This window comes from Microtus oregoni, unplaced genomic scaffold (assembly GCF_018167655.1).
Source record: "Microtus oregoni isolate MIOR12 unplaced genomic scaffold, Mior012 000006F_ref0000085, whole genome shotgun sequence".
NCBI classification, from domain to species: Eukaryota; Metazoa; Chordata; class Mammalia; order Rodentia; family Cricetidae; genus Microtus; species Microtus oregoni.
In genome coordinates this window covers 7,238,359-7,260,595 of record NW_024543065.1, presented here as the reverse complement: position 1 = coordinate 7,260,595, position 22,237 = coordinate 7,238,359, and the positions used below count along the sequence as shown (strand labels likewise).

Here is a 22,237-nt window from a genome sequence, read left to right as displayed (position 1 = left end):
GATGGGGTGGGGCCTTGAGAGAAAATTGGAGAGAGGAAATGGTAGATGGATAGGATCCATACACACTGTATAAACAGATGTAACTTTCAAGAGTACAAAATATATTAAAAAGCATACATATCAAAACTACCACATTTTAAATATATTTCGCAATATAAGTTAATTTTCAGTGCTTATAAATGAGAGTTGAGGAAAATTTAAAAAATAGTTCCTTATAAATCTTATATTAAAATTATAATTTTAAACTTACTTGAAATGAATAAAGCATGATTATTGACTTAACAGAGACATGACTCACGCTATTTTGAAGTTATTATAACTGTGTGTATATATAGTGCTTGGTAACTCAGCAACCCCATTTTAGTTATTTTTAGAGCCCATTAAGACAGTAATTAGACACTGTTAGATTAGGAATGTTACGATCTTAAAGATTTTATAAAAGTTATGTTAATAAAATATATACTCTAAAAATAGTAGCTATTTAGTCTGAGTTATAAAACTGCACTTCATTCAGAAGACCTTATAAAGAGACAGATGCCTAAGTAAGCTCTGACTTTGTTCTTTAAATAGAGCTCTTCTGTAAATGTATTAAAACAGCCAGTATTATTAAACATAAAGGTCTAGTCTGTGCTGCAGAGATGGTGCAGTGGCTGCAGAGGACTTGAGTTTGGCTCCCACAGCACACTGGGTGGTTCATAACTGCTTTGACACCAACTCCAAGGGATCTGATGTCCCTTTCCAGTCTTTACAGACACATGCACACACATGCATGCGGGCACACACACACACACACATACATGCACACACACAGAGAAACATAAAATAATTTTTTTACTGACCAGTGCGCTCACATGTTTACTCAAAACTGTGCCTGTTATTTATTTATACGGGACCCGCATGTTCATGAGAAACAGTGTAAAAAGCATGAGGTTTTTCTTTTCCTTACAAAGCTTTTCTGTAAAGACACTTAAAGATGGCATTTTTAAGAATTTAGGGCTCAGGATGTAGCTCCGTCACAGGGTACTTGCCCAGCACTCATAGAACCCTGGTCTAATCCCCAGTATTTGATAGGAGAAAGTCAAAAAGCAGGGAAGCAGCAGCCGCTCACCTATTTCAGAAAAGCAGGCAAATCTCTGTAGTCTTTGCTAAGACATTTAGTGATGTGGGAATCCCCTCTGTGTGCTAAGATTACCATTAATGAATAAAGAAACTGCCTTGGCCTGTTGATAGGGCAAAACTTAGGTAGGCGGGGAAGACAGAACTGAATGCTGGGAGAAAGAAGGATGGAGTTGGAGAAGCCATGGACAGATGCTGGGAATTTTACCCGGTAAGCCACAGCCTCATGGTGATGCACAGATTAATGGAGATGGGTTAAATAAAGATGTAAGAGTTAGCCAATAAGAAGTTAGAGCGAATGGATCAAGCAGTGTTTTAAATAATACAGTTTCTGTGTGGTTATTTTGGTTCTGGGAAGCCAGGACGAACAAGGGGCCTGCTCCTACAAATTGGCGTCGATCATACTAATAGATCTGATTGATAGGCTAAGAAAGCTGTAGTTGCCAGTTCTATTTGGAGTAGTTTCTTTTCTTTTTTGGAGAGCCTTGCCATGTAGGTCAAGCTGACTTGACCCTCAGGTTTTTCTGCCTCAGCATCCTAAGTGACGGGACTACACATGCCACTGAACTACTCTGAGTTAGAGCAGCCTTTGCAGCAAGACAGAGAGCTATCTGTAAAACACTCACTGCCATTGATGATGCCTGTGTTATAGCTCATTTATCAAGTACAGTTGCCTTATGTAAATGACAAACTCTAGTTTTTTAATGTAACATTAAAAAATAATTTTATTTTAGCTGGGCAGCAGTGGTATATGCCTTTAATCCCAGCACTCAAGAAGCAGAGGTGGGTGAATCTCAGTGAGTTCCAGGACAGACTGGTCTACAGAATGAGTTCCAGGACAGCCAGGGCTACACAGAGAAACCCTGTCATGAAAAACAAAAACAAACAAACAAACAAACAAAAATTGTAATGTGTATGGGTGTTTTGCCTGCATGTAGCCTGCTTCCTTCAGAGGCTAGAAGAGGGCAACAGATCCCCTTGAACTGGAGCCATAGATGGTTGTTGACTGCTATGTGTGTGGATGGTGGTAATAATGGAAAATAATATCTGTAATCATCTTAAGTCTTTATTGTTTGGTAGTGTTCTTTGGAGGAAATAAACCATAAACTCGTCTTCTGAATCCAGCATTATTACCTGAGATCAAAACCAGATAGACACAACAAAAAAGAAAAATTTATAGACCAGTTGTTCTGTTGGACATGAACATAGAAGTATTAATCAAATACTTTGCAAACTGAATTCAGGAGTGCACTAAGAAGATCATATACCATGAACAAGTTGGTTTCATTATGGGGATACAAGCTGGTTGAACATAAGCAAATAAATTAATATAATATAGTACATTACCAGGCTTAGAGACAGAAATCACATGTTCATTTTAATTGATTCAGAAAATCCCAGAATGATAGAAGCCTTAAAATGGAATAAATGTGCCTCAGCATAATAAAGACTATATATGACGAGCCCATAGCCAGCATTATCCTATGGAGAAAATCTGAAAGCATTTTCTCTAAGGTCAGAAATGGGGCAGAGGTGCTAACTTTGCTCTATTTAATATAGTCTGGAAGTCTTACCTGAAGCAACAAGGCAGAGAGCAAAATAGAAAGAATAAGAGCAGAAAATAGTGAGGAAATGAAAGTGTCCCTACTTGTAAATAACACAAACCTACAACCTAAATAATCCAGATGCTGCTAAGAAATTTATAGATTAGAAAACTACTTTCAGCAATGTGCCAGGTGCAGATCAACAAACAGAAATCAGTGGTTCTAGTGAGGCATGGTGGCATATACCTGAGGCATGGTGGCATGTACCTAAGGCATGGTGGCATGTACCTGAGGCATGGTGGCATGTACCTGAGGCATGGTGGCATGTACCTGAGGCATGGTGGCATGTACCTGAGGCATGGTGGCATGTATCTGAGGCATGGTGGCATGTTCCTGTAAGGCCAGCACTCCATGATCTTCCTGCAGATGTCCAGGCTAGCTTGATGTACACAATACTTGGTCACAACAGCAGTAATGGTTCTCTAACTAAAACAAAAATGATCAGAAGCTTTTTATTTTTATTTTTTAAAAAATATTTATTTATTATGTATAGAATATTCTGTCTGCTTGTATGCCTGCAGGCCAGAAGAGGGCACCAGACCTCATTACAGATGGTTGTGAGCCACCATGTGGTTGCTGGGAATTGAACTCAGGACCTTTGGAAGAGCAGGCAATGCTCTTAACCGCTGAGCCATCTCTCCAGCCCGATCAGAAGCTTTTTAGAAATGTATAATCTAATAATGAACTTGCAGAGAAAGAAATCAGGAAAAAAAACCACATTCATAATAGCTTCACACAATCAAACAACAATGAAAGCAAAATAAAACACACGCACACAAACACACACACACACACACACACACACACACACACAAAACTAATTCCCAACCTAGAAGTAAACCTAACTGAGGAGTGAAGATACTAGAAGATTCAAAGACTTCTTATGCTCATGGATCAGCAAAATTAATATTGTATGGCTTTTTAAAAATGAATGCTTAGCTGTAGATTCAGCACAATCCTCATCGAAATTCCAATGATATTCTTCACAGAACTAGGAAAAACCCCTGAAATTCACAAAAACACAAAAGACCTCCCCCCACAACCAAAGCAATCCTTTGCAGAAACAACACTGATGGCATTGCAATACTGATCTTAAAATCACTACAGAGTCATAGTAGCAAAAACAGCAAGATCCACGCATAGAACGGACTCATAGCTCAGTAGCATGGAATAGAGGATCAAGGAATCAAAACACACATAGGTATAACCACCTAATCTTTGAAAAGGCGCCAGAAACATATATTTGGGGAAAAGAGTGCTTCCTAAATATCTGGTGTTGGGAAAACTAGGTAGGCACACGTGAAAGAGTACAGCTATATTCCTGATATGCTGTGCCAAATCAAAATGGATCAAAGGCCTTAGAGAAGACCTGGAATTCTGAAAGACTAGAGGAAAATAAGGCATAGCATTTCAAGGTCAACACATAGATCAGGGCTTTCTGAAAAGCGTTGCAGTAGCACAGAAAACAATCCCAAGAACTGACAAGTGGCATTGAGTGAAATTAAAAAGCTTTTGTAGCTGGGTGGTGGTGGCGCACGCCTTTAATCCCAGCACTCGGGAGACAGAAACAGACAGATCTCTGTGAGTTCGAGGCCAGCCTGATCTACAAGAGCTAGTTCCAGGACAGGCTCCAAAGCTACGGAGAAACTCTGTCTTGAAAAACCAAAAAAGAAAAAAAAAAGCTTTTGTCTAACAGGAACAGAAGTGAGTAATTGCACTTAGTAGGCATCTTATAGAAGACAGAGTTTATTTGGACACATGGTTCTGGAGGGATGAGAGTCCTTCATGACAAGGAGAAATGGCAGCAGCTGGCATAGTTGCTAAAGCAGGAAGCTGCATGCTCATATTTTCAATGGCAAACATGTAGCAGAGAGAGAACTGGAAAGGGCCAAGTCTTTAAACTCTGAAAGTGCACTCTAGCAACACACTTTCTGCATGGAGGCTGTATCTCCTAAACTTCCCCAAACAGTGGCACCAGCTAAGGACTAACTGTTGAAATAGATGAGCCTGTGGGAGACATGCTCATTCAGACTACTACAGGAATAGAATTTGTGTGACTGGAAGACATCATCAGATAATATCCTATGTGCTGTGTGTGTGTATTTTTATTAGACCTGTGGCTGTAAAGCTTGGCACTAGGCTCCAAGCAGGCCTATATTAATAGGAAGAGACATTGTGTCTGCATATATACATATAACTGTATGTATACTTATACACAGATGCACCTACTTAAGCATATGTGTATAAAATTGAGTGTATTTGCAATTTTGCACAAAATTGGGGAGAGGAATTCTTTACCTATCTTTGCTGCCTCCTTGCAGAAGTGTTGTAATATATAGGAAAGGTGGAAGAAGAGCTAGGAAGTGAGTGCCGGTCAGCCATACTGAGAGTTAGGCTTCCCCCAAGAGAGGAGTCGTTTTCCTGATGCTCGGACTGTTGGGCTGGCCTCCTTTCATTCTTAGTGTGGTGTTTCTGTAAGGAACTCTAATTCCTAAGGTTCTAGTTACACTGCTGTCATTAAAAACAGCCTTAGGAAATGCTCAAAGAGAAGAAAGGGAAATATGTGGTTTGCAAAAAAAGAAAAAAAAGGTATATAATTCAGAGTATAGGATTCTGTTAAAATCAGTTTAATAGTTTCCTTTGAAACAATGTTTATGGGTTGGAGAGGTAGCTCAGAGGTTAAGAGCACTGACTGCTCTCCCAAAGGTCCTGAATCCAATTCCCAGCAACCACCTGCTTGCTCAAGTCATCTGTAGGGAGATCTGGTGCCCTCTTTTGGCCTGCAGGCAGAACACTGTATGCGCAATAAATAATAAATCTTAAAAAAAAAAAAAGTTTAGTGACTTTATTTTTAAGTACGTGTTTATTGTTGCCACACTTTTAAAGAATTCATTTTAATAAAACCTATATGAAGATAAATATGTAAAGTCTAAAAAAGAAGCTCTTTTTCTTAGGTTCATCAAAGTGTTTATTAAATTATTTTAATTTTAGCAAGGGCTTCTAGTCTTTTCAAAATGCATTTAAACATTTGATTGCATTTGTTTTTGTGTGTATGTGTATGCGGAGGACAACCTGCAGGAGTCTGTTGTCGTCTTCCACCACATGGCCCCATGGTTGGACTCTGGTTGTCAACACTTCGCACAAATGCCTTCAGGTCCACTGAGACATCTTACCACCTCACAAAACATATTTCAAACGAATTGTTCTTAGGCAACTCTTTTCACCTTTATCTCTGAGATAAATTATATTATTTAGCAAGCACCCAGAGTTGACGTTTGAAGGATGCCTGATGTATTTGTTGTGTGATTTCCAATTTTGTGCTTGAGGGAATTTCTGTGTTACATAGGGGGAATTGACAGCCTCTTTAATTATTCATGAGCTCCCCTCCAGAGTAAAAGTTAACACAGATGAAAAATGACATGCAATTTTTACACGAGTGGAAACTTTTATCTCAAAAGTGATGTATGTATAATCACTGCCCAAAACTATTTTAAGGCTCAGCTGACTGACTTCCTTTTCTGGTTGACCCTCTTGCTTCTGCTCCCACCCCCATAGCAAAGGTGAAAGCTTTGCTGGACTCCTGTGGGTGTGGGGATCCAAGCTTGGGTCTTTATGCTTGGGAATCAAGTGCTCTTGCCCACTGAACTATCTCCTCTGCACTGCTTTTTGGATTTCAGTTTTATTCTTTGAATTTACTTAGTTGTATCAACCCTCCCTCAAGCCACTTTTGGATAAAGATAAACTGGAAAGGTGTTTATGAACAGTCCTTCAAGAGTATGACTTTTCCATACATGGGGCAAGGAATTCCAGGTTCCTGTTAGCATGTTCTAGCATGTGACTTGTCAGTGTGGGAAACTCTAATTCTTTTTGTTAGGTGTGTAATAGTCTTTCCAGTATGGTTGTATAGTAATTTACCAGCCATATCTTTGTTGGTGGAGATTATATCCAGTCTGTGCTCGTTCAGGATACTGTTTCAGTATTTTCTATGTAGAATTTTATGTACCAATGTTTTCTTTTTTCCTTTGTGTTCTTAAAGTGGAATTGCTAGTTCCGGATGCTATGTAGTTCATGTCTTCATAGTCACTGGACAAATCAGTGTTGTGGTACTTCCACCACCTCTGCCCTCCTCATCCCTCTCTCTTGGTAGTTGACCCCTTCCCCCTGAGTCTCCCTTCTTTCAAGCACATCCATTTCATTGCTATCCTCTTTGTCCCCTCACAGTCCCGTTTCTGCTTTCATGTCGAATGAGCCCTTCCTTGAGGATAGCCCATCATACGAATGAAAGAGGAAGCATTTCTGACTCTTGTAAACACTGCCGCTGCTCCCTTCAGTGCTCAGGAATGCATGCTTCCCAGCGCCAGGCATTTTCCTGGCACAAAGGTTCGGTACAGCTTTAGACTGAGTATTCCGGGGAATGCTCTGCAGGTCCCCAGAGTGTGGCCTTGATGTGGGTCTCACGCCCAAGTGCTCTGCTCTCTGAACTCAGCTGTCTTGATCTCTCCTTGTGGTTCTTTTTGCTCACCCTGGAAAGCTGATGGGCCAGCTCCATCTGGGGTTCTCCTCCTGTATACTCAAGGGTTTAAACTGGAGCAATCAAAAGGCTTAGCCCACAGTGTTTGTTCTTTATTTTATAGTGTGTGTGTGTGTGTGTGTGTGTGTGTGTGTGTGTGTGGTGCATGCATGTGAGTATGTGGCTGCACACAGGTGAGGCCACACCAGAGCAGGATGTCCGATGTCTTTCTCTATTACCTTCCATTTTATTGCCCTGCAACATGGTTTCTCACTGAAGTGTATTTCAGCTGGAGTAGCTGGCTGGCAGCTTCTCAACCCTTCAATAACTAACGATAACTATGCGTTACAGGAGCATTTGTGCTCTTATTTTCTTCAGAGACTGCACAAAGAATATTTCAAGAAAAAGGCATCCTGGCAGGAGAAAGCAGAAGTTTTAAGCCTCACTTGACCTTTATGAAACTGTCAAAAGCACCAGTGCTCAGGAAGCAGGTGAGTGCACATTTGTATCGTTGGACTTATTTTCCGGGGCACCCAGGCTTTAGCATGGTTGGGAGTGTGACGTTTTGTATTTTTGGCACCCTAACCTCCTTGTTCCTGGGACTTCAGGTCAATTCATTTCCAATCCAAGGGTGCTAAAGATCTCAGTGTTCCTAGGAGGCTATTACAGCCGTGCCTGATTTGCTGCCTGGCTGTGGTTTGCACACTGACACCCCTGACGGCTGCTGCTTCTTTTGCGATTCCTCCCAGGAGGAGCCTGTAGATGGCACCAGAGGTCAGTTGTTCTGCTCCCTTGCTTCTGCCTCCTTCAGCTCCCAGGGTTTCCTGCGCCAGCCTCTATTCACTTGCTGCTCATTGCAGTCCTCTGTTCTAGCCCGCGTTGAGGGATGCTATGGGACTCTACTTTTTGTAGGCTTTTCAGAGATTCCAAAAGAGAGTTTTGCTCTTCCATAATCGCTTCCACTCGGCCTGGAACAAGGATACCACAGACTGGCTGTTAAAGTATCCGTGGGACACCCCTACCCCGTCCCTGAGTACTTTTCCATAAGGTTGGGTAACAGTGACAAGCTAAGACTAGTTGTCTTTTAACTTCCTTTAGCTATGGTGATTTTACCCCTGCACGCACGCACGCACGCACGCACGCATTCACGTTTTCTTGATTTCTCCATTTCAGCCCAGGGTTTCTTATATCACCTGCTGGCCTCTTTTATACCAGACTATCTGAGATAAGCATGCAGATCAGTGTCCACTGCCTGCTCCTCATTCTTTCTGCTCCTTTTAAGGCTCATTCGCAGCTCTATAAATGAAGGCCGTACTTGTTACTAAGTATAACCTGCTCCCTGCCAGTTTAGCTCTCAGAGTTCTTTTTGTTCTTTAAAACGTGTTTGGCTGATCTATCCTGTGCTTCCAAGCTTTCTACGCACTATTGTTAAAGATGCCCTCAAAGAGATATCTTGCATATTTTTGATATCTATTTTTAAAAAGTCGCCAGTATCTATCTCCATGAGGCCTGGTTGTAAGATATGCTAGGGGAAATGATTATTGTACGTGACAGTGTTTGAAGCCTGCAGAGCTTGTAGACTGACCGTTCACTTCTTCACTTGTTGTCTCTCTCGTTTTGCTTGCAATGGATTGCCTTCTCCCAAGTGGCTTCCCATTTAGTCCCAGAGTGGCAAATCAGTGGTGAAGGTAATTCCCCTATTTCACAATGTTATTTTGCCTTGACAATATTAGTTTACGACGGGAGCACCCAGTGACACTTACCAAAGGGATGCGGAAATGTTCCAGGATCTCGATTTCACCTTCCAGACTGTTCTTGTGTGCTTTCTGGGCACCTCGCTGCACAGAACTGAGTTCCTCTCACTAGAGGACAGGCACTTGAGCCTCAGAAGGCTTACCTGCCTTCAGGGAGGTCACAGTCCCACTCTGTGACTAAGAACCTGTCTCATTCCCAGTCTCCTGTCCGTCCTGCCCACCAGCCAACTTCCATTCACTCACATTCATTTCTATATATGAGGAGCATCTGTTACAGATTATGATTCCATAAATATTTATTTGGTATCTGTTGCATGCCAGGGACTGGCTGCTTAAGTCTGAATTGGTAATCAAAGTGGAAAGTTCCTGCTGGAATGGTATACAGACTTGAAATCAAATTGCATTCTGTAGAGATTAGAAGATTTAATCTATTGAAAGATTTTTATTAAATCTATCTAAAAAAAAATCACAATAGACTCTGTCTTCTCCACCCAGGAGATATAACAAGATCCCCAGTAAATGCCTGAAGCCACAGATAATATTAATCACGCTATATGTTGTTTCCCCATATGTGTGTTTATTCACTTAAATGATAAGTGTACTATGGCTTATCTTTGGCCTAGCAAATGCCAGCATTACTGTGCACTTTGGGGCCATTATTATGTAAAGGTATGAATTAAATGTGAGCACTGTGCTGTCTGGCCTGAAAGCTGATGTGGTTACCGAGTGGCTAACAGGAGGGTCCTGTGGTCTGATAGTTGATGTGGTTACCAGTGGCTAACTGGAGGGTCCTTGTGGTCTGATAGCTGATGTGGTTACCAGTGGCTAACTGGAGGGTCCTGTGGTCTGATAGCTGATGTGGTTACCATCTGCTAACTGGAGGGTCCTTGTGGTCTGATAGCTGATGTGGTTACTGAGTGGCTATTGGGAGGGTCCTGTATGCAATGTGGCTGCGCTGGCAAAGGGATGATTCCCATCCTGGGTCGGGCAGGGTAGCACAGGGTCTTTTGCTGCTCTGAAGGGTGCACAGCAAAAAGACTCGTGCTTTATCTCTCTGGAATATTTGTCTTCCCTCTCCCCTCAGCTCTAGTGCCAGCCCTCCCTTTCCTCACACTAAGTTGCCCAGGTTGGCTTTGAATTCATGGCCCTCCTCCTCTAACCTCCCAGGTATTAGAATTACAGGTCTATACCACCAGGGAAGCTCTTCTTCATATTTTCTATTTAATACTTTTAAACTGTGGTTGACCGCAGAGAACTGAAAACTTACACAAAAGGTGAGACTTCTGATTGTCTCTCTGGTGTCCGTCTATACATCCCATCTATTCCATGCTGACTTGCATGCTACTTTTTTCTGGAAACTCCTTCCTATGCAGCAATGGGATGACGTCAGCAGCTTCTGAGGTGTCCTGTAATCCAATCAAGTAGAATCTAAACTGAACTCTCCTTGGCTTTATTTATGTAGGCAGAAGAGAAAGTAAAAGAGGGAGAAGCAGGTAATAGTTGCCTTTCCTACTTGCATGTGGGATACCATGCAATTCAAGTACTTTATTATTTTTTATTTTAAAAGTTATTTTAATTGTAAAGTAATTGCATACTATAAACAGTTCAATATATATAATGCTATAGAATGAAGGTAATGAAACTTTGTTCATCTTTGCACAAATGTGTAGCCCAGGCTGGCCTCAAACTCCAGGTCTTACCTGAGTTTCCTGATTGAACTATGTAACCTTACCTAGCTGTTTTGCCCAGATTTCTGGGTGCCCCCCAAAACACCATGGGGTTCACACTCACATATAAAAGCAAAGAGCCTTTATTCATTACAGTGGGTACCATAGTTTGGGCAGTTGCTTTGCACAACACTTAATGTGTCTTTTAATGCATTTCAGAGGTAAAGGTTGAGATTCCGATGTTCTTTTAGCCAGTGGTTTTTCAGAAAGGTTTCTGAATAGAGCTGATGTTGCTATCTCTAGGATGGAGTGAACTTTCCTTGACATATCAGGGATTTTTACTCAGGTGGTTAGGATTTTGCTGGGGTCCAGTGAAAGGTCGCCTTGGTGAGCTGAATTTAGTAAGAAGTGGTGATCAGCATGTCAGATGCCCATGGCAAGTCAGGAGTGATGGGAAGCCTCTGGCTTCTGAGGCCCTGAATCTTTCTATGACTTGGGAGGGTGCTTATTTAGTGTCTAGGAGAAACCTAATAAGGTGTTATTTAAAATTGTTTTTATTATGCTTATATATATTATATATACATGTAAGTACACAAACATCATGGTGCACATATATGGAGATTGGAGGACAATTTATAGGAGTCCATCACCTCCTTCTACCTTGTGGGTTCCAGGTATCAAACTCAGGTCATCAGGTTTGGCAGCAAGTGGCCCTGAGTCATCTCACCGCCTATCCTTTATATTTCACTTGACATTCTAGGAGGACATCTGCAAGTAATTTTGGGTGTGATATAGAAACACTCCCAAGATACTAGTAGTGTTATTGTTGGGACTGGTGACTATTGGTTTTTTAAAAAAGCCATGCACTAGGCAGAGAACAGTTGTAGATCAGCACAGGCAAGCATCTAAGACCACAGGATGGACAGACAGTCCACCTGCTGCTGACCAGAGGAGATGCAGTCATAGAGGTTAGTGTTTCCTCCTTTCATCTAGTCACCAGCATCTTTAATAACCCAAAAAACTATTATCCATGTTAAACTAAAAGAAAAATTCAAAGTTGGAGCTGTAACAATATATTTAGGAAGTTAAATATCTCATTAAGATCATGGGCAGAGCCTGGTGCTGGCCCCGAGTGCTCTGGGAGTGCTCCAGGGTGCTCCAGGAGTGCCCCTCAAGAGCTCCCATGAAGATTCTCAGTGGTGGTCAGTGTGGGGTAGAGAAGTCCCTTGGGCTCTGGGGTCCGTTCCCAGAAGGATACGTGTTTATAGGTTGCATGCACTAAAAGTCACCAACACCAAATGGGGAGCCGGAAGTTCTGTGTGTTAGGTTTGGAAGTTTGGAAATACAGAAACTCTCCCTTGAATCTCTTGGTGTGGAGATTCCCCTGCACCAACAGAGCTGAGTGAGGTGAAGGACAGATCTGGGAAGCCTAAGGCTTTCCCTGGAAATTGCATACTTTACTAACAAGAGGAGAAATTTATTCAGTGTACATGTGAGTTTTGCTTATTTTTTATTTCACGATATTGTACCGGGTATATTGATACTATTAAAATGAACTATTCTGATGGTCACTGTGCTGTGTAATTAAAAAAAAATCAAACAAATTTGGCCTCAGAAAATCTGAGTAAATTACTCTGTGACCTCGTAAGTGCAGGGTGTTGTGTTTTCCCCGCTGCTGTCTGACATGCTTAGACTGTAGTATGTGTATCTCTGTGCTTTTCATAATGAGTCCTGTTGGATTTAAATCTCTCATAAATGACCTCCTGCTTCTGTGAATTAAACTGGGAAACCTGTAGGGTTAGACGTGTATGCTAACACTTGGTGGCAGAAGAAGATCACTTTCAATCACACAGGGAGGGTCTCAGTGCACATCTGGATTCCTTGAGGCATAAATATGATCTCCTCCTGCATGGATCCATTGTTTTTAAACACACCTTCTTTTCTGAGCTCCAAAGTCCCTGGATTTATGGCTTTTCTAATTTACTAATATAGCATTTACTCTAATGCAGGTTTGGCATATTTAACTGGTACTGAGGAAGGTATGTACCAGATGTTTGACTAAAAAGCACGGATTCCTCTTTAGCTCCACACTCTATCTAAAGCAGAAGGCCTGAAATCTGACCCTCCTTGCGAGTCGGCCTGTCTCCTTTGCTGTGTCTAAGGGCACAGAGGTAAATTAATATTTTCTCTCAAGTCACCATTAATTTTTACAGAGCCTTCATGGCCTCCATGACTGCCAGGCCCTCACCCACAAGTGGCAGAAGTAAACATCTCAGGGACAACTACCTTGTCCCCTCAAATAGTAAGGACCATTTTGTAGAACTTGAGCTGGGACAGTAACTTTGACGAAGACTGCTTGATTATGCATACCCCTTACCTCCTGCCCCAAATGCTTTATTTATTTAAAACTAAAGCACATGTCAGTACTCCAAAAAACCCTTGGATTGGCGGATGCCTTTATCTGTTCCTCTTTCCCTGTGACCACATTGAAGAAAGCTCTCGGGTCTTCAACATTACTTGTCTATTAATTACAGCCCATGGGTCTTTGCCCTAAAAACTAATTACAGCACCTTCCTGCCGCAGCTTTTCACAGAATCAGAGAGTGTCTGACATTAGAATGAAAGCATGAAAGAAACAGCCTTCCCGTGGTGGCTCTGTGCACAGGAACGGGTGAGGCACATGGGGGTCATGATCGGGAGGAGCGCAGTGAAGATGTGGGGCAGCCGTGGTTTCCCTGCCAGTGAGCAGCAGAAGAGTGTAGATGAGCGAAAGTGGATGGAGAAACCCCAGTCAATACTGAGCCAGGATCAGAATAAAAATGTTGTGTAGCATACTGGCTGAACCAGACACTTCCTCTCCATGCCTCCCTCGCTGCATCCACTGACACCATCTTGCTTCTCCTTCCACCCTTTCTGACCCTGTTACGGGAGGTCCTCCCACTCCTCCAGCCTATCGCCGCTGAGATACCAGCCCATTGGGGCGTGGTCTCTCTCCCTTTAAAAAAGCGGCCACTTCCCTCTCCTCTCTCTCTTCACTTCCTGCTCCGCTGGCGACTAGACTCACTTCCTGGTTGCGCAGAGGGCTGACAGTGATCTGTAAGTTTTTTCCCCTTTAAATAAATACCACCCTATTAATCATAATTCCAAACTGGCGTGGCATTGTTTATGACTTACGCCTTCATGACCCATCATATTTTTGTATCTTTCCATGTTATTGGTCTATCTGATTGCACATTTTCTCAAAATTTTGTAGTTTTCCTGGTGTGATTTGATTGCTGTTCGTGTGTGTGTGTGTGTGTGTGTGTGTGTGTGTGTGTGTGTGATATGTTTCTGGCAGGGTTATGCAGCCTGCTCAGCTTTTCACAGAGCTGAGGATGATCTTGAACTTCTGAGCATTTTGCCATGGCCCTGAGGGTTGGGACTATAGGTTTCTACCAGCCTTCCTGAGCTGTGGTGTCAGGGCTAGAACTCAGGGCCTTGTGTATGCTAGGAAAGCACTCCAACCAAGCTTCAGCCCCGCCCAGTGGTGGCTGTCCATAACCGTTTATAAATAAGACACCAAAACTACTACTCTTTGAGGGAAAATTTCATAATAAATTTGAAGGAGCATGAATTATCTTGTTTTATCTCTGTCATATAGCCCCAGAAAAATCACATTGTCTTTTCTGTGTTTAGTCATAGGGGAAAGTGAGTCTTTGCTCTAATTCTGAAATATCTACTTGGTAAGCATTTTTGCAAATGGTCTGATTTCATTTTATAGAGAATGGTTTTTGTTTTGGTTTGAACCTCCAGCTGGCTTCCTTGTATATATAGAAGGAGACAAGGAAATGCCTTCAAGTTCTAGAAGGTAGAGGTGATTTAGAAACCTCCCGACAACACACATAACAATGGGGACCATGGGGAAGTAGCAAACACAACAACACAGAATCTCTTTGGTATTCCTGGCTGGCTGAGAACTCACTGTGTAGATCAGGCTGGCTTCGAACTTGTAAGGACCTCCCATTTCTACCTTTGTAGTGTTGGAGTTATAGGCGTATGCTGCCTTGGCCACTGTATACACTGCATTCTTTTTTTTTTATTTTTATTTATTTATTTAATATGTATACAATATTCTGTCTGTGTGTGTGTCTGCAGGCCAGAAGAGGGCACCAAACCTCATTACAGATGGTTGTGAGCCACCATGTGGTTGCTGGGAATTGAACTCAGGACCTTTGGAAGAGCAGGCAATGCTCTTAACCACTGAGCCATCTCTCCAGCCCCTATACACTGCATTCTTACTGAAACTAAGAGGTGGAGAATTAGTATAGATTCCAAATCACGTGCATGTCTGCTGAGAAGCAGTGAGGACCAGCAGGATCTGTGTGTGAAGCCTCTTTTGAGTGGGGAAGCAACCCTGATGGTAGAAGATGAGGGTCACTACAAATTCCTACTGCAGAGGAAGAAGGCGTGAAGAGTGTGGGAGGAGCCCAGAAGCCTCCTAGAGCCATCATCACCTCCAGAAAGGGAGGAAGCCCCTCCAGCCACAGCTGCAGGACTCACAGTGGTCTGGTCGGGAGGGTAGATTTTCTGATATGGGGAACAGGATGGGTAAGCTTCCCACATCTGTAGTAGAGGAGGAGTAAGTTCTCCATCAGAAAACTGAGAGACAACACAGCTACAGCTCCACCCAGTTCCTGAAAGACCAGACATAAACTGTCTGATAACTGTCCATGAAACAAGATAGATAGAATAGCCCACTTTGTTCTTTTCTTTTTTTTCTTTTTTCGTGGTCTACAGATTAACTTTGTTAAGCTTTCCTGTAAGCATCCACTCCAGACAAACTCCTCAAGACTCTGAATCCTTGAAGCCAATGCTAATGGCTTACTTATGTACCATTCTTAGTTGTTTTTGAGCCATTTTTACATCACTAAGTAGGTTAAAAACAAATCTTGATGACTGTTTAACTCTAAACATCCAATGAAGTCCAATGCCATGTGGAATCATGATTTCTCATGACGTGCTCTGCATGCCCTGTGTCAGAATGTCACTGACTTGGCACCAAGTGCACTGCTGTGTTCTCTTCACTTGTGTTTCTAATGCAGTTTTACACATTGGGCTGCTGTGTTTGTTTCCATATACATGTCTAATGATTGTAAGTGGTATGTGAAAAAGTAAACCTACCAGAAGGCAAATTTTAAACCTCTCTGTACATCTTTAGGAATCATGAAACTGTTGACAACGTCAAAATTCACTGAATAGCAATAAATTCACAGGCTTTGCAGGTTTCATTGGATACAGTTTGTCACATGATCTCAATTTCCCTTGTCAGCTAGTTGTTGGAAACTGGGTTTTAGTATGAAAGACCTGGGTAAATCCAGACCCCTCTAGCAGAAAAAGTAGAGCCAAAAATCTAAGCAGGAAGAGAAAAGCCAAAAATCTAGGTTAGCCGGTTCAGTGACTCTGTTTTAGGAACTAGCTGAAGATAAAGTTGAGAATAATCTTGAGAAACAGGGAGTTACCCCCTTGTGATTATCCCTGGTATTTTCGGAATTTTCCATTGACGCCCTCCGTACCCCCTTTGGATTATTGGGTTGTGGTTTTTTCCCTCGACTATCCCTTCTCCCAGATACTTGGGGTCGAACTCTCTACCCCTGTGTGGGAAATGAGTTTTGGCCCCAATGCACTGGTTCCTGTCCTGTCAATAAACCTCGTGTGATTGCAGCAAGGACGGTCTCTCATGAGTTCCTGGTGGGTCGTGCTATCCCGAGACTTGAGTGAGAGTCTCCCCGCTCCAGAGGTCTTTCAAGTCCAATCTTAATTACTGATATTAACACTTAATTCACACATATCAAATTCTATCTGTATATTGTAGAATAATGTTTTATACACTGTAAATATTTGTCACTAGGATTGGTTTAATAAAAAACTGAATGGCTGCCAGGTGGTGGTGGTGCATACCTTTATTCCCAGTACTTGGGAGGCAGAGGCAGGTGGATCTCTGTGAGTTTGAGGCCAGCCTGGTCTACAAGAGCTAGTTCTAGGATAGGCTCCAAAGCTACAGAGAAACCCTGTCTCAAAAAAACAAAACAAGACAAAACAAAAAACCCAAACAAACAAACAAAAATAATGGCCAGTATCTAGGGGGAGAGAAGCAGGGAGCTGATATAGAGGCAGATACAGGTCTCCTTAGTGATTAGGTTGATGAACCCAATTGAATTGTTGAAAACTTAGCCAGAGTGTAAAGTCATGCTGGAGCTGGGTGTCAGAATCGTGTTGAACTGCAAAGGTGAGATGTAGGACTGGGGAGGCAACAGAGATGAAGGGCAGAATGGGAGAATGGGTGGGATGAGCAACAGCGTCAGTAGTGGGGTTGAACTGAGTTGTAGCCTGGAGGACAGTTGGAAGCTCTTTGCCAGTCAGTCCCTTGACACACCCCAGGTGGTCACATGACTTCTCAGCCTTAGATCTTTTCATGGAGTCTAGGTGAGGGTCTGATGTTTGATAAATTCTGTTAGGATAATGCTGGCCTTCCCTGTCACCTGGCAAGATGAACCCAGACAGTAGCCTGTCCCTTTAAGAGACAAGCTCCGCCCACCCTCAATTACTCACTTCCTTTCCAGGCAAGGTTTTTCTCTCTCCTTGCCAGTGTTCTGAAGAGACTGCTCTCTGTCTCTCTCCTCCCTTTCTTCCTCTTCCCTTCCTCCTCTCTCTTTCTCTCCCTTCCTCTCCTCTAGATCCCATTTTAATAAAACTTCACACCCCATCTCCCTTCGCATGACATGTTCTGTTTTTTGCACAAGGTCTCCCACCCACAGTGGGACCTGCTTGGGTCACTCGAGCTGAATCTTTCAAATTTCTCTTCTATTTTTCTGATATGGTTTTAATATGTCCATTTGCTCATACGGTCTCAATCTACTGAGCTGTGGGTGATGGCTTCTTACTTTTGGACTATGTGGACTATGTCGTATGTCAGTGAATGTCTCATGGGTGGTACTGGGTGGGTGTTTGTTGGTGTCTAAAAAGTGCTGCTTGTCAAATGAAGTTGCCCTGGGCGTGATATAACTTGAAAACCAGTGTTTCACACAATGTGGAGTAAGTTAGAGCAGGGCATAGCCTGATCGCCACAGAAGCATGGGGGATGGTAGACGGAAAGCTAAGTTATTTTAAGGAAAGAGTCTAAGAATTGGCTAATCAGTACTAGGATTATGACTGACTCCTTGTTGGTCCTGATTAGATTAGAGAGAAATAACACAATTAATCTAATATTAAATCTTCAGAGTGGAGTGGAGATGTAAAACAAGTGTTTTCATAGCATTTTTCTGGAAATTTCCCTCAGGATGTCTTCTGGTTTTGAAGAATTATGTGACAGAGCAGATGTCAACAATGATGTGTTAAATAAAGTAAATCGACTCTTAGGAGCTTGCCAGTTAGCCATTTATTGACTGTCACGTGTTTACAACAGGTTCGTTAGCACATGTCATGGTTAAGATGGCTCTGCTCTTTGTCTTTACATAGCACCTCCACTGAGCTCCCTTCAGCTGGGGCTTTGTTGTTGTCTTGTGCAGAAAGAAGAGAATTGAAGGATTCTTAACCTCTGAACGATTCTTAAACCTCTAACTGCGTCATTCCTGGTCATGTTTTATTGTCCCAAGCAAATCTCGTGTTGTTTCGTGAGTTCACAGAGCTTGATGGCTCACCTTGCAGGGAATATTTTGAGCAACTATAAAGTCATTTTCAAATTATTCCTCAAATCTGTTTGACCATCAAGTCCTGTTTTCTCTGATCATTTTATAGCTCTAGTGTTTGGTAGAATGTCATTTAAGAATTTAAAAAGTATGGTGTTTATGTGTGCATGTGTGTGCATGCAGTTCTGTTAAACAGGGCAGCTCAGTTTCTGTGGTTTCATTTGGCTTACAGTTGCAGAAGAAGAGCCCATGACTGTCACAGAGGGGAGCGTAGCAGCAGGCACGAAGCAAGCATGGTGAATCACGGTGTCGAGGTAGTAGCTGAAAGCTTATATCTTGATCTACAAGCACAAGGCAGAGAGAAGAGGTAGCTGGGAATAGTGCCAGCTTTTGAAACCTCAGAGCCTGCCTTTCCCCAGGGATATAACTCTTCGAACAAGGCCACACCTCCTTCTGTTTCTCAAATAGTTACACCAACTTGGGAGCAAGCATATATGAGCCTATGGGGGCCATTCTCACTGACACCACTATCACTTGTGTGCATGTGTGTTTATGTGTGTATGTGGGGGGAGCATGCACATTTGTGTACGTGCACGAGGAGGCCAGAGTATAGGCTTGGGTGTTATCTTTAGAAATGCCATTCACCTCCCTTGAGACAGAGTCTCTCATTGGTCTGGAATTTACCATTAGGTTAGACTGACTGGCCACTGAGCCCGAGGAGAGCCTAACCCAACTGGAAAAACAATTCAAGCACAGACATAATGCAACTGGGGATGGAAGTTAGTATAAATCCAAATTTTAGGAGAAATTAGTTACCATGAATTCTAGAGTCCAGCATAGTTTCCATGCAGTCCTGAAGGGAGGAGGCTTCATGCCACAAAACGTGCGCTCACTGCAGCAAAGGGCATGCACAGCATTAGGGAAGAAATCAATGTCAAAAAGTATTTTTTTTCCCAGAATTTTGCCATGATTCAGTGAGCCTTTGGCAGTGATTAGTTTTAGATTTTTCCTAATAGGCTGAGACTTTCTGTAAGTCTCTGAACTCAGACATCATAGAATAGCAGAGAGCTGTGTCCATAGGGATAAATGCCAGAGAAACTTGCTGGCCAGGTCCTGCAAGAGGAAGTAAGGCAGTGAGCAGGGTGCATTTGTGCTGGGGGATCAGCTAGCCCAGCATTCTCTGGCTTGGAGTTTGCTCTGGCATCTCCAGCTCATGTTCACCAACAGCATCCCTCTGAGGCCACGCTGCTGGTGATGTCCACAATGCTTTGGGTCAAGAGTCTAAATGTGCTTTGAACTTCTTGTGCCTGGAGCTCCTGTGCCTCCCTGGTGTCCCTCTGGAGTCACCTTCCCAACTGTGGGTTAGCAGCCTGTGGCCCCTCAGGATTCTCTGTGCATGGCTACTGCTTTACTGAAGGGTCCTCTATTGTGTCACGTGTCACAGAGCAGAGGAATGCTTCAAACCCAAGCATCCCCAGAGTGCTACCGCTCAGGGTGTCAGTTTAAGGCAGGACGCCTGCTTAGTCTGGGAGGCAAGAGTGACGGTAGGTTAGGCTTCGCTGAGATGGTGTTTCTGAACGATTTGGTCAGTAATATTTGAAACCATAGACAGTTCTAGTTTAAATCTAATTTCTAAAATAGAATTTTAGAACTTGCATTACAAAGATATAATAGCCAAGTATTCACGCTAATTAGAATTGCCTATGCTTGCTTTAACTTTTTAAAATTTAAATGTTCTGCTTCAAATTTTACCATGCGTGACAGGAAACATTTTTTTTTTCCCCCCATGAAAAGCCATTTCAGGGATTTTGGGATGAGCATCATCTGGGAGTTAATTCCATTTTCCTAATCAAGGATAAAAGACAAAATGGATTCTTAAAATCTTGTAGGGAACTGGCAAGCCTCTACAGTAAGTGAATGGTAGGTGGAGAAAGAAGAGCACCTATGGCCAGAAAGCTAATAGAAGTCCCATGTAAGCCAAGCAGCTGAAGTTATTGGTGTGGTAGTCAGTTTATCACTGGAGTGTTGGGCGGCCTCATCAGTCAACCAACTGCTGTTAATTATAATTATCCACACAATGAAAGAAACACTGCTTTTCTTGAGAGCCCCCTCCTGATAGGAGCAGAAATGAAGGTTGAAACATGGAAGTATAATTAGTTTACCTTGGCATTATACTTCCGTTCCTAAATATATGAGCCAATTTATTGTCATGATTCACTGGAGTCTTTTTCTCATGAAAAGTGATGCCATAAAAACAGAACAATAGATCCTGGGGAGGTAGCTTAGTCACATGCTTGTGCAAGTGTGAGGGCCCGAGTTAGGTCCCCATCACTGTGTAAGAAGGCCTGGCCTGGCACAGCTGTAATCCTGGCACTAGATAACAACTCTTGGCTACCAGGGTCCTAGTTTTGTTCTTGAAACCAACCTGATGACCGCATTTTTAACTGGTGGTAAAATCTATGACACCATGTTGAAGACCTGAACATAATGTAATTTTCACACTGTCCTCAGGCCGATGGCCAGAACATAAACTGCCTTCTCTCCTCCCAGCTGAATTTGATGTTTAATGGCTGTTCCATATTTAACTACTGTTCCCTCCCCATACCAAACTTCATTTTGTTTACTGTGCTATTTAGGGGATATTTCCAACCAAATGTGATCATAAAGCCCAATGCATCAAGTGCTTTGGCTCCTGGCTCTTAGGACAGGCAGTATCTGCACACCAACAGTTGTCAGCCAGATCTTGGAGAGCTAGGCTGCTGGAGCCCTTCCTCTGCCAGACTGGGGCTTCTGACCTAAATGCACAGAGAGAATTCTCCTGCAGAACTGGAGCAGGATGCTTTAGCTGAAGTAAGACGTTCTGCTGAGACGGATGCTGATGAAGGGAGTGGTGGGGGAGGAGAGGAATGGTGATGGGTGCGAGTCTGGGAAACTGATAGTTGCTAAGAGGGGAAGAGGGGGGAGAGAGCACTGAGTACACAGAACAGGATGTGCTGCCATTTGTTTCTGATCTTTCTTGCGTAATTACAAGGTATCAAGAGTGATGTCTGTAGATGCATTTGAATTATTTGTCAGAGTGCACTGCTTTCTGTGTGCACTCTGGATACTCCCCTCTCATTTAAACTGTGTCTGCTAAAGTTAGGCCTGTGCTATGGTTTCTGTCTATAGGAATCTAATTTGAATGAATGGTTCTGTACTCTGAACTTCTGACCTAAAAATACAGAATGCATTTTGTCACCATATAGCCATATTGCAATATGTAGGCCACTGTCACAGTACCAGATAAATATGATGTGTTGGGATTTTTTGCATTACCTATTTCTAGTCTTCTGTAGATCACTTACCTGTTCAGGTCCTGGACATTTTTTAAGTTAATGGTGGAAATGTTGGAAAGCAGATTAGCAGGGAATGCTATCATACTGGAAGAGGGACACATTAGATCAGGTTATAAGTCTACAGAGCATCCATGCTGAGGACTTTTGATGGAGGCATATTATTTTTAGCATTTAGAAATGAATGGGTAAGTTGGTCACTCCAGAACACGCACCAAAGAGCAAGCAAAGCCTTAGGGAGACAAATATGAGGTAGGTGTTAAGAAAAATCTTAATATGAGCTGCTCTGCCGACACAAAGAACTCCAATTAAACCAGATTAGACTAAATTAAATGCCCGTGTTTAATAAATGGCTCCTGGGTGGCCAGGAGCATGGCAAGGGGAAGACAGAGGGAGTGCACGTGCAAACCCCAAACCATGTGCCCTCCCACTCCCCACAAGCCTAAATACTCTGTGGGCAAAGTCAGCACTTGGCAGGCTGGGCGTTGGAGTCCAAGAGCTTGGCAGGCCTAGGTGACACTTCCAACTCAATATTACAGTAGGGAAGAGGCTGCAGCATGCGTCCATCCAGGCGACCACAGGGCTGCTCCA

General features: G+C 42.7%; 1 protein-coding gene across 3 annotated transcripts in view; it reads left to right on the top strand.

The window, feature by feature from the left end:
• Positions 1-22,237, top strand: part of Akap7 (A-kinase anchoring protein 7) — a 126,853-nt gene that overhangs the window by 44,861 nt on the left and 59,755 nt on the right. For all 3 annotated transcript variants that reach the window (XM_041654201.1, XM_041654203.1, XM_041654202.1), the window contains exon 6: positions 7,609-7,721. In XM_041654201.1, coding sequence (XP_041510135.1) covers positions 7,609-7,721 — 113 coding nt within the window. The remainder of the gene's footprint in view (positions 1-7,608; positions 7,722-22,237) is intronic.